General features: G+C 43.6%; 1 protein-coding gene across 3 annotated transcripts in view; it reads right to left on the bottom strand.

The window, feature by feature from the left end:
* The window catches only part of LOC115317713, a 42,848-nt gene that overhangs the window by 26,001 nt on the left and 1,247 nt on the right, over positions 1–15,600 (bottom strand). For 2 of the 3 annotated variants that reach the window (XM_029977403.4, XM_029977404.4), the window contains exons 3-10: positions 15,176–15,343; positions 12,341–12,490; positions 12,173–12,256; positions 10,898–11,029; positions 10,332–10,402; positions 5,861–5,939; positions 5,509–5,640; positions 5,255–5,443 (exon numbers count right to left, since the gene is read on the bottom strand). In XM_029977403.4, coding sequence (XP_029833263.2) covers positions 5,255–5,443; positions 5,509–5,640; positions 5,861–5,939; positions 10,332–10,402; positions 10,898–11,029; positions 12,173–12,256; positions 12,341–12,490; positions 15,176–15,343 — 1,005 coding nt within the window. Of the gene's footprint in view, positions 1–5,254; positions 5,444–5,508; positions 5,641–5,860; positions 5,940–10,331; positions 10,403–10,897; positions 11,030–12,172; positions 12,491–15,175; positions 15,344–15,600 lie in introns of all 3 variants that reach the window. The other variant, XM_040504553.2, reaches the window with a different exon arrangement.

Raw genomic sequence — 15,600 nt, forward strand, 5'->3', positions numbered from 1 at the left:
ATACATTTAGCATGAATAAGCAATTGCCTGTTTTCTCTGGTTTTCACTTGCAATTCAAGGACTCTAATGATAACAACTACTGTAGCATGAAGTTCTCAGTCGGGGTGCTAAACCAAGCAACAAAAATGGATACTTTAGTCGGTGACAGGTCAAGAATGAAGTGGAAGCTCCTCCCACCCTTTTCCACTTCGGCGGAACGAACGGCGGAAAGGGGGTTGCGCCTCCAGTGTTTGCACTACTAAGGCCCGCTTCAGACGGGGCAACTTTTCCAGCAATTTTGGTGTTGCTCGCGGGTTGTTCCCTAGCTTTCCATAGATCGACACGAATTGCCGACATCGGGTCCAGCTCGAAACGAGCAAGCAACTCGGAGCAATTCAAAGACGTTTGAAGCGGCTGCAGCCAATCAGGGACGCAATATTTTCATGTGATACCTTGTACCGGTGATGATGACAACTAAAGACTTGGTTCTGGTTTGAAATTGATCGCTTTAGGAAATAAACCGCTTCAGAAAGATGAGTTAGTATTTTCAACGAGATTTAAATGCATAAAAACACGTTGATAGCGAGTAATTGTGTGTTTAAATAGTGGAAGAAAAATAAAATTTCATGATGATGATAGCAAATTGCAGCAATAAGTTGCTGCGTGTGAACGCGGGCGGCCCGTGTTGCTGGTGTTGTGACGTCAAGTTGCTGGGCAAAATTGCCCCGTCTGAAGCGGGTCTCAAGTGGAAAAAGGTGGGAGGAGCTTCCACTTCGTTCTTGAGCTGTCACCGACTATAGTCAAATATCCTGTCTGAGCAAAGGGGTGAAAAAGTGCCGATGTCATATTTGCACTAGCAGTGTCGCACAGCATACTTTCACTGCACTAAACGCACCTTTTTGACCCTTTGAGTGCCATGCCCGAGTGTACTCAGGCGCGTTCCCATGTGGTTTAAGTCTCGGTTTGCTCCCTGCCCCTCCCACTGGGCAGTTATTTTCTTTTACGTGTAGTGGCATGTATAAATTAGCGATGAAAACAACGCTTTATCTTCTGATGTCACTTTCTTAAGGCATATAATTTTGTTTTGTTTAGGTGCACTTCTGTTTCAATATGCTCCTTCGTTGTCATAGAATGGTGAGCCTATGAGGGTTTACCCAAAAGTAAGCAGAATTAATTTCTGCATGCAGGCAAACAAAACCTTGCACTCAAAGGGCTAAACCACAAGCTCATAATCATAAGCTTTTCTGTGTAGTCATGCTAAGTTCAGATGGAGTAGTATAGGCACAACTTTAAACATGCTGGCAGGCATTAATCAGAAGCAGAGCTAAAAATGTGCAATAAGAAACCTTGTCCAAATTCTGGTGGGGCCATCTGTTACACATAGGTAAGTATGGTGACCATAATCCTCAGAGAAGATGGGACACTGAATGGGGGCAGAGAAGCAAGGCAGAAGGGAAAGCTCTGTTATGATTTGTTCTGTCAGCATATTATACATTGTGATACAGCTGTGCCTAATCATTAGTGAGCACGTGCATCAGTATGTTATCACGTGGGCCCTGGCTAGATAACCCAGGGCACCACTTTTGTTTATACTTCTGGCATCTTGATGTTTGGCTATGTGTAAATAAAGCAGTAAGTCCTGCTGTCCTCGCTGACATCTGTCCTACTTCCATACATCTAAGACTATTCAGTTCAAGGTAAAAATGTACATCAAGGGTGGAACTCATGAAATGTACTTGGGAGCAGCCACGGGAGCAGCTGAAACAGCTGTTTTGGAGCAGGTTGGGAGCATGGAGCAGGCTAGGAGCAGCTCGGATCACTTTTCATTGCACTTCAGCTTGTGTCTTAGACAAGCACGGGAGCAATTTCAATTGTGCTTAGCAGCACAGATGAACATGAGTGCTTAGGGACCTAGGTAGGTGGGATAACAGAGTAACAAATGCGAAAACTTGAAACTTTTTAAGCCTTCATGAGAACCAAAAAGCAAGTGCCATATGTTTCTGAAGATAGTGTCCTTGATATTTTCTGAGTGGCTTTCAGCTGCTCAAAATGCAAACCAGCACCGCTTATCGCACAACCCACACGTGCTTGACATAGTAATTATAGGGAGTTTTAGTAAACTGTGTTTCCCCCTCTGCTAACCCTCCACTACAAAGAAAGTGCCACTGCGCCTGCACGCCGATGGCCTCGGCTGTAGAGTTTCGGGTAGCGGAGGGGTTTAGCAGAGAGGGAAACACGGTCTATCCTAAAACTCGCTAATATATGCGAACCATGTGACGTGCGTAAGCAACGGATGTGCAGTTGCGTGGAGGAACGGGGCAACAAATTTCGAGTTTGTCCTATTCTGCAACTCAGTATCGAAGCAGCAGACTACGATGAACGGAGTTATCGTATTCGAAGCGATAAGCAGGAGCAAGGTTAAAGTACGCCGAGCAGATCTACCGCTCGCGTGAGAGCAGCTGGCCGGCAAGGTTTCGGATCGGACTGTGTTTCAGTTCTATCAAATCACAATTTATCTTGCGCAAATACGGTTCCAACTTCTAACTATGAAGTACTAAAATGAATCGTTTGCTCATTTGTTTTCAACTGGCTGACGTCCGGATCCCGGGCCGCAGAGCCTCAGGCAATCTGACGCTTAACGACTCAACCTCACCTCTGCCGACTTCCTTAAAGGGGGTACTCCGGCATTTTATTTAGAGTCGCCGATTTGCCTAAAAACTTGCTTAACACACGAACAAGTATCGCTGAAATAGTAACCCAAATATTTGGCTAAAATAACTTTTTTTTCGTGAAGTTATAGATGTAGAATTTTGGTCCTCATCTATTTTTCAAAGTCAAAAACTCTACTGGCAACATTGAAAAAGTGACGTTATGGGAAGGAAGGGGTTCACCCTTCTTTGGGCTGTAGACTTTGTTCCCAACTGATTACAAACAGTTTTATGGTGTCAAATAAATGCTTTGGAGGGTCGCTCCAGCTTCCGCGCAGCAGCACGAAACAAATGCTCGGCATAGTTAATTTTTAGACAGCCCGCTCGAACTGCAAGCCTGCCATCCCGTGACGTCACGGCAATGAAAAGCGCGGGTCATTTGGCGTCATTTTCATTTGCCCATTTCAGAATAACTATTTTGAATTTTGCGATACTAAATAGCATACCGGAAAGAGTAAAAGATGGCAATTTTGAAAATATAGTTAGGGGGGGTTGCTAAAAAAAATCGCCGGAGTACCCCTTTAACCGCTTACGGTTGAAGAATAACAATCCAGTCGCAGGTGGTATAGCGCTTGGACTCGGGATATACCGTATTTGCACGAATATAACGCGAGTTTTTTTTCGAAATTACGTGCTCCAAAACGCACCTCGCGTTATATTCGGAATCGAGTTCAGCCACAAGGCGCGCGAGTCTGGAGAAAGCCAAAGGAGAAAGTCATCCCTCTGGCTCAATGCAAAAGATCCAATGGAAAAAGAAGTGGGGGTGTGGAGGCGCATTTTCTAGCCATGGGGCCACGTGAAGGGGCGAATAGAAAACAAAAAAGCATTTTTATCGCTTTTGTGTTTTTACAACGCGCGCACGCCGCACGCGCGCGCGCCGGCCAATTTGAGCCAAGCCAAGCCGGGCCAATTCAAGTCAACACAAGCCAAGCCAAGACCACTGACCGCGTTTACGCAATCGTGCAACACGAGGCATTTGTTTACGAACAGGGATCAGAACAAGAAGTGTGATCGTGTATCGGGCTCAGCAGTCTTTTTTTCTGCCAGCGCATTGTTTAGTTTCTGCTCCAGAGTGGTCTGGTGTTTGTGTGTTGGTGCTTCTGCTTCCGCGCCTTGTTTGGATTGTGGGCTGCCGAGGAGCTCCCACGGAAGAACTACCAGGCAAGCAGGTGCCGTGCTGCTGCATACCTGCGTAGTCGCCAAGTGGATTGTAAACGGAAGGACCTGAACAGTGAGGATGAGTGCAGTCAAAACATAAACTGATATTCCTTCTATTTCCATTGACTTTTCACTTTTGCTGTGCCCCCGAGTGCGAGAAATTGACGCGGCATCGGTTCGCGTTATAATAGTAATAATATTTTTTTTCTTTTTGGGCGCATCAAAAACTGTCCTCGCGTTATATTCGTGGTCGCGTTATATTCGTGCAAATACGGTACAGGGAGAATAAACAGAACAAAGGACTGCAAAGCCGACCAAGCTAAACGCGCCCCCCCCCCCCGAGTTTTTTCGCGCGCTTTTGACTCGGGATATACAGGGAGAATAAACAGAACAAAGGATTGCAAGGCCGACCAAGCTAAACGCGCTCATACTTGCCAACCGAGTCGATAGAAACCGAAACCAAGACAAAACAAATTTTTTTTTTTTGCGCACGTTTTCCGATTTGGTGCATAATGGCGCGAGGTTTTGGCTGTAACGCAGTTTCCACAACATGGCGCAGGATGGCGCAGACAAATGCATCTGGCGCAAAATGGCGCAGCCGTTCCACCCCTTGTACTTTGTACTGGAGTTAGTCGATAGTGCAAGTGCCTTTCTTCCCCCTTTTTAAACAATGAAGGAGGAATGCTGCCAATTGAAGTATGGAAAATTTAATAGTATAGAAAAAGTTCTCCGTACACACATCTATGCAAACAAAATGTATTGACAGATGTAACCATAGAGAGAGCCCAAAATTGTACTATGAGGAAGATAACATTTTCAGTGTATTCATTTTTATGAAATCTAATGTGCGTAGCAAATAAACATTTTTTTGGGTTTCTTCCATTGAATTCATGACCATGCATGTTCCCACGAAAACGAGACATGAAGCTTCGTTGAGACCAAATGATGGGATGGCAGAAATAAACCCCTAAAACGGGAGTGTCCCAGCCAAGATTGGACGTCTGGTCACCATAATAATCACTACTACTAGCCTTCTTCTGCTTTCGAGTTTAATTGTGAGGTAGCAAATGAGCAGCACAACAGCACTGACCCTAACTTTACCCACCAAAATGTATTATGATATGTATAACTAAGTTGATGTGGTGTGTTATCACAGACAGCCCCTTCCAATTTCAGAATTGGAAATAACAAAAGACGGTCCAGTGCTTTATGCGTGTAGTCAACCAAGCACAAAGCATCGAATATGTCTCATGATACTTCAGGTACATGCTGCTCCTAGTGTTTTGCAGATTAGCTAGAGGGCTTTCATGCAACAGTTGTACCAAACAAAATTCATAAGGACCATTGAATACTGAAGTTTCCGAAACTGTGAAGGGGTAACAGCGAGAAGCGAGCTTCATTCCACTTACTCTTTTAAGGCCTGTACACTGGCTCTGCTCCTGTTCTAGGACCACACTTCCCCCAGAGTGGCCCTCCATGGACTCCTCATTACTCTTAGTGAATCCATTACACAGAATCTTAGTGGTGTCCACTGCAGGAGTTAGTAGGTCATGGCATTCTGACAAACAAGGGGCCTCATTGTGAGCTGAAGAATGTTCCTGAAATTAAGAAAACAGTCCGAGTCTAGAGCATCATGTCGGTCTGCAAGAGTTAGTGAAGTTACCTTCAAAGATTCAGCCATGCTAGAGGGTGCATTTCCATTCAAAATACCTTGCTCATTGTCGTCTGAAGAGCACCTGGGAGATTGAGGCTCACTCATCGAGCCAACATGGTCAGGTTTGTAAAGCACAGATTCCTGAATTGTTAAAAAAAATATGTTTTGTTTAGGGTTATATAATCATAGCTTCAACAGTGCTTTCCTCACCCCTAAAAAGAAAATAAACATGCAGTGTAGCATAAAAAAAAAAAAAAACGGCTCTAAAAAAAAATTTTTTGTGTATATTACATACTGTGCCATAGGAATTCATAAATAATGTACCTAGATATTGGAGACAACAAGTGACTGACAAATTTACCTCTGCCAAAGGCTGTTCCAATAAGACGAGATCATCAGTACTGTTATTATCATGCCTTAAAAACGGATCTGGATGGTGTCTGAAAGAAATGGGGGAACTGTCACTTCAGAAGACTGCTGCTTAAAAAGCAATTCAATAGGACAATGAACGTGCTGGGCATAATGGCAGAGGAAGATAGTGACGTAAAGTTTGTAAGAATTACCCGTCACAGTGCCTAGGAATTCGAAGGGGTACTGACATGCAATTAAAAAAATTTATATATACTACTAAAGGGTCTCTTGGGTAATCTTTTGGAAGTGTGTGAAAATTTTTCCTGCATAACAAACATATTTACGGTATATGGAAAGGTACCTGCAAGCCCCAGGGTGACAGCCAATAGTTAGTTAAGGGACTTAGCCCCAAAATAGCCGAAAATCTGAGCAAAACAATAACTGCCTTCTTGAGACTTCCTGCAAGTTTTTCTACCAGCTTCGGCTACCTTCAGGTTACATTTACACTATGTTAGGGACATCTTCCTGTTATTTTCTATTTTGTCAAAGATAGCTGCTCACTCCTCAAATTGTAAACTCTGGAACTTGCCACAGTAAGTTCCAGAGCTCCAGAGAAGAGTTCCAGGGGCTGGCAGGTTCAACTGGTCCTGTACTAATGCATCGGCTCCGACTGAAAACTGTCACGTTTAGTTGCCATGCCTAATAGGGCACTAAATTATTTTCTACTGTATCATTCTTTAATCATTCTCATGATCCAGATTTCATTTGAATGATAATGGCATATGGAACTCGTTAAAAGTTTTTCAAGTAATTTTGCAGATGTGATAAACATGATTACTATGCAATGCCATCAAGCGACATGAACATAATATTGATGGCAACGCATTCACTGCAAGGACACCAATATATTTTAAAAAATAAAATTACATTTGGTATGTTTCATTTTCACAAAATGTTTGCAGCAGTGTCAGGTACACAACCCAGGCCCACATCTTTCATGAAATTTAACCCCTTCGCTGCCGCCATGATGCAGCTCCTTCCCGCATGGTATTCCGCGTCCCGTTTTCACTCTGTCAGTGCCTTCCGCGGTGCCGAGGGGAAAATTGATTAACTTCTGCAAAAAAAGTCACAGGAGAATAACTTTTGTTTTATGTCAACCCTGAATCAAAGGCAAACGGAAGGCACTTAGAAAGAATTGCGAGTGTGAAACAACTTAAACAAGACGGGCATGCGAAGAGCGACTTCAGACTTTTCACACTCCCACCGGCTCTCACTCCTTTTGCCCAGGACCTTGCAGACATGGCACCGCATAGATGGGCTTGGTTTCATAGCGTTGGCTGGGGTCTGGCGAGGGAAATGCACCCCTTTGCATCGCTCTAGTTGCATCGGCGAGGCACTTACTGATGGCTTTCCCTGTTGCTTGTAACCGGGCAATATCGTCTCTTCCACGACCTGCTCGGCGAGATCGACTTCCCAGCAGGCACGTAGCCAGGGGGGTGGCCCATGGGGCTCGGGCCCCCCCCGAAATCTTCAATTTTGCCCGGCCCGCCTCACCCGCCCCCGCCCCGCCTCCCCCCTTGAAACAAAATCCTGCCTATGTGCCTGCTTTCCAGTTTGTATAGCTGGACCTCTTGCCTGTTGTCTTTCCACAAAAAAAATATAGCAGCTGTTGTAAACAGCAGTATCCATGACATAGAAGAATAACTTGTTGCACCCTATGGCATATCTCCGCATGATGGGAAATAAAGCCAGCTGCTAATCCTCATGGTCGACGCCCCCCATACCTCTCTTGTAATCAAGCACAACCTGCGGTTTGAGGACTGGCTGGTTGTCTTTGTTTTCCCGTGTCTGTCAGGTTTGTGGCATCATGGGAGGTTGAGAGAAAGGTTACAGGCTTCTTGTTTTGCCATGTTACAGCCATCAGTCCATGGGAAAAGAGGCTGCGAATGTCACCCTTTTGAAGCTTGATTTTTTTCAACTTCTGCGGCAAGTACTTTCAATGAACTTGAACTGTCCCGACACGTTAGACCTTGCTTCCTTGATGTGAAGGAAGAGTAGTGGAAACGAGTACCAGTTGTCCATATAAATGGTGCAGCCATTCGCAAGACGATCTCCCACAAGGTCGATCACAACAGCCTTGCTGCAAAACATTCCAGCTGCTGCCAGTGTTTTCTTACTTTTGCCTGTGTATATAGAAAAAGTTCAGACAGTACCCCCGGATTGAATTGAATGTAGGACAGACGACCACGGAACTTCATGAGGCTCTCGTCTACCGCCAGTCCCCCTCCTGGAGCAAACGACTTGCCAAACACCTTCAAAACATAGTCCAGGACTGGACGCAGCTTCTGAAGTTTGTCATCATCAACTGGCACGCTGTTGTCGCACAGATGAAGGTATCGTGAGAACGCCCAAAACCGCTGCCTGCGCATCACGGATGCAAAATGCAAAGAATGGTGTGCTCATTACAATTCTCCGAGACCAGTCGGCTTACATATTGCTTTTTTTCCCTTGGCTCATGAGAATACAAAGAACAAAGTATGCCTTCATCTCACCTGGAGTTGTTGGAAACAATGAAGGGTCTGGAGAGGAGGCCTGCTTCTCAAGTGCGTACGCATTCGTGTGATTTGCAAGCATCTGCCAAAAGTCTTTGCTTAACAAAGCACTGAACATTGACAGAGCCGCAGGACTGCCCCTACAGCCATCTGAATAGTTATCTTTACATCTGGTGCTCCGGTGAAACGGATATTTGCAACTTTGATGGCACTGTCGTCGTCATCCCATTGCCAGGCGTCCAGCCTTGGAGCTTTCGATGGTGGTGGTGCAACGGGCGCCGAAGAATCAAGTGGTTCTTCTGAGTCCGAAGCCTCAGAATCATTGTGACTATTCGAATCACTGCTTTCAATGACCATGGTGTATTCTCGGTCGTCGCAGTCCTCATCCTCATCACTGTCAAACACCAGCTCAAGAATTTCCTCACTCGTGAGACACCTTCTCTACCGCGACGCCATGTTTTCATACAAAGAAAAACAACTGCAAACTTCTTCCTTTTTGCTTCGAAATGTTCATAAAATTATCAGGCATGTGGCACCATATGGTGTCATAAGTACTAAACAAAACACATGCAGCCTATGAGGTGTCGCCATCTATCAATATATTCTGGAAACCAAATTTTTTGCGGAGGATGGCGATTCACTGTCTTATTGCACTTTGGCCCTTCCTGCTGCGGATGGCGGATCGCCGTCTTCGGAAGCAAATGAGTTAAAGGGGCACTGCTAGGGTATTTATGCTAGCCAAGGTTTTTATTTGTACATGACATATGAGAGCCCAACTACCTTGAAAACAATTTGCGGCTCGAAGTTCGTTTTCTTTTTGCCCGAAAACCGCCGATCGAGAACTGGCCGGTTTGAGTTGCACTCATTCTCTTCTCCGTAGTCACATGCCATTCTCTATGGTTTAGACACACACACCAAATAGAATCAAAGTTGTGGGCTATCGAAGGCACATATTCAATATTAAAAATAGAAAAAAAAAAATATGATACCCATTTTTATGTGGCTTCTAAAAAGCTGCATATACGTTGACTGGGGAAAAAAAAAAGTTGCACAGAGAACCGGAAACACTCTGTGCATTTTCAACATGGCGTCGTATCGCAAGTGTTGCAGGCTGGACGGCTGAATGAAGCGGCCTAAGCGATGGCGGCGGACGATGGGTGTGGGACCTCCACTTCAGAACTGCTGTTCTGAAGTGGAGGTCCCACTTCAGAACAGCTTCGAAAGATAAATCATTTACAAATCAAAACAATTAGGATTTATTCTGTACGACACGCCCGACTGCTAAGCTGATTCGCACGAAGACGTTGCCAAGTCGTCGCCCATTCTCTTGGCTGAAGGCATTGCTCGTCTTACAAACACGAATTGGTAAGAGCTTGAAAAACGGGCAAACGTCAAGAATGAGGTGCCTGACTTTTGCGTTTTTTGTGTGAAGTGCGTGTTTTTTATCTGCTTCTTATGGCAAAAAAAAAAAAAGAAAATGCGGTCGGGTGTATTTATGTGATTTCCAGCAACTCTCCCCCACAACATTTCTTCTTCCTCCCCAGTCCAATTTTGAGCAGTTGCGTTTTTTCACTTTATTAAAACATATGTGACGCTGTAGCAAAATATTGATTGGGTAGTCTTCTAACACCCATATTAAATCGCCTGACAAAAAATAAATAATTTTTTTTAGGGTGTGTCAGATTTAATTTTCATTACAATACCTCTCTAATGTCAAAAGCCTACAAAAATGCTATTTACCAGGAATAAATTTAAAAAGTCTGGTAGTGTACATGAATGCATTACACATTGTCCGCACTAAAAATTCACACAAAAAACAAAAAAACCAGAAACATCCATGGTTTTGAACATTATCACAGTGGCAAGAATAAAAGACAGAAACATGCATGCATAGAGAACACAGTAATACATCAATTAAGCATTTCTTACTTGGCAGACAGTCTGCAAATAGGTCCAAACACGTCTTCCGGAGAAATTTCGCAGAATGTGACCAATCCCATCTGAAAGTGATTAGAGTGTTATATCAATCCCAAACTGGAGCACCTGCATTTCACATTTTGAATTTTTATAATTTATGGTATCAAAATGTAAGAGTGCACAGATAACTTCCGAGTTACAAATTGAACTTTTCAATTTGTAATTTGTTATTCAATTCGTTATCTGAATCAAATATTGATTTTTCCAAGTTTCAAACATTGTTTTAATTCGCATACAGTCAAAACTACTTAGCACCACAAGCTTCCCTTCACAGGCACTACACCGTGTAACTGCCATACACTCTGCAAGATGTCACGCTTTTCTCTTCGGCACAACTATATAAGCATTACAGGTTTGTCACCTCTTGCAGAGTGAAAACAAAGACAAATGTTTGACATACCTTGGCAGTGGGCTATCGCCTCTACTTAAGTGAGTCTTTGCTGCTAATTTCTCCCTTAAGACTGTATCACCTTACACAAGCGTTCCTTAGCTTCAAGAAAAGTTGAATGTCAACTTACCTCCCAGTGCCCAGAGCTTCGTGCTTCCTTGATTATGTTTAGTAGTGACTGAATATCATGCCACAAGTTTTCATTGTATTCCTTAAGAGAGTGATTTTCATTTCTGAGTGCCGATAGACTGGTTTCAGCTTCCTGTAAAACATATTATCACGAATGACAAATGATGAGGCGAAGAATAACTGAAGAAACTAAATGTTTAATGAGGTGAACTTGTGCCCAAAACAAAATAGAAGTAATTTAGCTTCGCAGGCATCAATGTCAGCGAAACAGCAGGATTGAGTGCCGAAGCGAGACTGACTGCGGCTCGGCACGCGGAGCCCCTTATGTACACGCGTGGGCTTCTGGAACAATCGATGTAGAAAGTTCGGCGCGTAGAACATTCGCACCTCGAACAAGCAACAGGATTCTCAAATTTACCAGAACACTAAATTGCAAGAACAAACAAAAGACTCGTCACTCCCAGGAATCGAGACCTGGCTCTTTGCATGGGAGGGAAGCACGATAACCGTTAGGCCATGGCCGCGCTGCCTACTTGGCCAGCTGCGCGTGCGGCAATATATAAAACAATCAGAGACAAAACATCATTCTTCAAATTGTAAGAAATGTGGAACAGCTTCAGAAGATCAATTCAGAAAAGCATTTTAAGACTTTGTCAAAGATGACATTGCTTTTAGGTGTATCCAAATATACGCTGGATCAATGCCAACTCAAAAGCAAGGGTGGTGGTATCAATGTTCAGGAGAGTTTTTGACAGCATGTACTAGGCCAGCATACTGGGTTCAATGCATAATGGTTCAAGACAGGTGAGAACTCAAGGAGTAAGTCCATGGTAAAAGATTTACTATTAGAGTCCCATTTCTTCAAACATTTCATTCCTAGTACAACTTACACCACAAATTTTTAAATTAAACTTTGAATGGACCAATGAAAGCTGGCTTCGTAAGAAAGTACAATGCATCTTCAGACAGTGCTCTAGGTAACTTACAAGTCCAGGGACTCACAATGAGTGTCATTTATTTGACAATGTTAGAAGTATAATTGCCAGCAGCTCTCTTTATTGCCCGATTTTTAGCAGTGATCCACGAGTAGTGACTGTTCCAGCAACTGCGAAACAGATCCGCTCGTTTTTGTTGTCAAATGAGCATGAAATTGTAGTAGATCTTTAAGCAACTGCATTCACAACCGCTTTGTGAATATGGTTCAACTGCAGTGTGACTACGGCGATAGGCGGCCACTAGCGTGCAACGAAAAGGGTGGGATCTATAGTGCACGTACATGGATCAAGTTTTCTGCTTGGCATTTCCTGATGATAAGGTCTCTAATTTCTTCACCCCAGTCACTCATTGTCAGCACAACATCCTGAAAAGCGTGGAAAAAAAACGGAATGTTTCCAGTTTCCTGGGATGCTGTTACTGGCAAAGGTGCAGAACCAGAGGAGGATACCTTCGTAGCCTGTGCACTTTCACGTAGTCGCTTCTGCATTTGAACAGCTCGACATTCTCCTTCTCTTGCCACGTCCACAAGACTGGAAACTAGAACATCATTCTGCTCAAGCAGCTGCTTCGTTAAACCCGTAAGGACCATGTTTGTCTCCTGAAACAAAGAACGGTACTTTTCACTTTTTTACGTTAACAGGACCTCGACGCAGGAAATAAGTCATCACCACATGTTATGCAAACTCAACAGGTTAGCCTCCCTCTTCAAACTATGAGGCTGATGGCATATTGCATGAGCTTTATGTTTTTTTTTTTTGTTTTTTTTTTATAGTGAACTTGACAGGCCAATTGCTTGATGCTACAGTGCAATCCACTTATAACAATAATTAAAAAATCAAAATTTAGACAGTTATAACCAATTATTGCTGTATCTGGACCAGAAACTAAGCATTTCTAGTCTAAAATCTCTAGAAACCGATTGTTATAAGCACAACACTGTTATATGTGGTATCGCTATAAGTGGATTGCACTGTTACCTATATAAATATATAATGATTGATGTTCCCAAGCATATCCCAAAAATTCCAGATGTTCCTAGACAAATATCTTATGTTGAATGCATGACTTGCACCTACAGGGTGCGACCATAAGGGCCAACACATTTGGCGTGCCTTCCAAAATTCGAATTCTAAACACACATACCTGAAATCGGGCATGTGAAAATAGTTTTGCAAGAAGTTTTATGCTTATTTTTTTCAGAGCTCATGTCAGAGGTGGTAAAATATTAAAAAATAAAGGAAAACACAGTGGCCATACATTTTCTACGCACTATACCGGATGTCAGTTGTCTGCACACTGGTTTGTGAGCTTGCTCCCAGGTGGTCATTGTTCATATATTTCGTTAAAAGTATTAATGACTGCGATTATCTCGCTCATCGCCAGCCTCTATTATTAGTTCTTAGTGTCTTTGCGTTCAGCGAACCACCCGGAAGTGAGCTCATAAACCAGCGTGCAGACGACAAACAGGCTGGTATAGGACATTGAAAATACACATCCTCCGATTTTGCTTTATTTTTAATATTTCACTACCTCCGAGTTGAGCTCTAAAAAAAATAGACAAAACATTTTGCAATACTACATTCACATGCTAAATGTGTTGACCTTTACGGCCGCACCCTGTACGTCACATGATGACGTCGAACGCCGGCAACCACCATGCTGGTGGTTGAGTCGACAGCCATTCGCAGCGAGAGCCATGGTAAATTGCACCGCATACGCTGTAGCAATTGTTACGTATCCTGGCGATCATTTCATTGGCATGCTCCGCAACAGAGTAACCATGAAGTTGGGAAAAATATGAGTGGCAGAGAAGGGATGCGGCGCCGCACGTTAACGAGTTTGCAAGACATTTATCGTAGCGGCGAGTTACAGCATTTTTCAAACATTGTTTGTGTTTGTGTACACCTGTGGATCAGCTTTGCCCGTTCGTGATGTGGATTCCCTTTGCTTTCCCTTCATCACGCTGTATCAATGCTTCGAGCGCACCTTGTCGAGTACGGGCGAGCGTGTCGCGCTGTGAACCCAGGCGGTGATCAGTCGGCAGCGGCCCCCACGTGCACGCCCGCCGAGACACCTTTGCCAGGGCATCGGCTTGTGCCGTCTCCGACACGGCAATCCTTGGGTTGTTTACCAGTACTTTGTGAAATCAGAACAACTTCACTACTTGGGAGAACTTTTAATTGCAGTTCCTAGAGCTGCTCGTCAAATAATTGTGGGGATTCCGGTGGTTTATGTCTTCAGCCGCGTCGTGAAGCTTGTTTTACCGACACAATAGCCCGCCCCCCACCCCCCCCCCCAACGCCGGAAACTTCCGCATATACTGACTGAATGCCATCCAGCGTAATCTCGGCCCATTTCTTTCAAGTTTAGGTGTAAAAAAAAACTAGCTACCTTTGTTGAAAATACGGCGCATGTCAGGGCATGTTTGGAAGTTAGCGTCATCCTAGGCCTTGGACAGCGCATAAGCACGGTGAAAAGTCAACCACCAGCATGGTGCAGGGATTGTCCTTCCATAATGTGACATCACATGAAATTCATGTAGACATCAGTACTACAAGCATTCATGCACTGTTCTATAGACATTTGTATAGCAAACCCACATGCATTTTCTCAAATATGGAACACTCTGGCAATGTCAAATCACGACTGATTGCCCGTTGTCCACAATTAGACATCTGGAGGATATCAGGATAACAGACACTAATTCGGCAGCACCCTCAATCTTTTATCAACCGAAACATTATTTTGATTTTTAACTTACATAAAGGGCTGTAATGAACATGGATCCGACTGCCAAGCGTTTTAAGACATTTCCCTTTTTGTTTTGGTTCGGCTTTCAAGTTTTACAAGAAAGGACCATAGACTGTCAGATTTACTATTCAAAGTTCAATCAAGTTCTATATACTCCTCATCAACTTTTTTGTGTACTGCTAGCAAAAATAGCACAGTTTCAACAGCACTGCATCACCATGCCTTTAGTAAAGTTGGAAGGGTTAGTTATTTCCCTCACCTGCCGAACACAAGGGCTGTGATAACAGAGGGTATACACACTGCTAACTGAGTTGTTGAACATATACTAGAAGGAATACATCTTTTTCTTAACACAAAATCCCCATCGGCAATTTGTTTTAATTTTCTGAGTGACAATTACTGAAGCTGTAGACAGAATTTTGGAAATCGTCTTATCTTGTAACCGCTCACCAAAGCGCATGAGACTCGGTTTGCAAAAACATATTCTAACTAGAGAACATGCTTCTCCATCACCTGCAAATCTGTTCCTTACCTTTAGTGCTTCAACATCGTCCTTCGCAGAGGCAACAGTAGTAAGTTGCTTGTTAACTTGCTCCTTGTAAACTCTCATGTAGTTTTCCAAGGAGGCCTCTTCTGGTATGCATAAAAGGCTGCCAGCCTTTAATGAATGTGAGTGGAGGGTCAGGTCCAAGTTCCCAATCTGAAATATTTGTTAACAATCACCTGCTATCCCTCATACTTTTGTGTTTTACATTTTTCAAACCCACACTCCTTTTCTCGCCCATCTCAAGCTGATCCTGTGGGCCCACAATGCCATTTCTAGATATTCTTTTTGTCTGCTGTTTATCCTTCCTATTGTAGTTGCTCGGCTGCATACTTAATCAGCAGCCCTCATTTTACTCACTTACCGTAAAATACTGCTGAAGTGCCCACTTTGTTCAAGTGCCCACTTTGAAC

Source organism: Ixodes scapularis, unplaced genomic scaffold, assembly GCF_016920785.2.
Source record: "Ixodes scapularis isolate PalLabHiFi unplaced genomic scaffold, ASM1692078v2 PGA_scaffold9__187_contigs__length_104089568, whole genome shotgun sequence".
NCBI lineage: Eukaryota > Metazoa > Arthropoda > Arachnida > Ixodida > Ixodidae > Ixodes > Ixodes scapularis.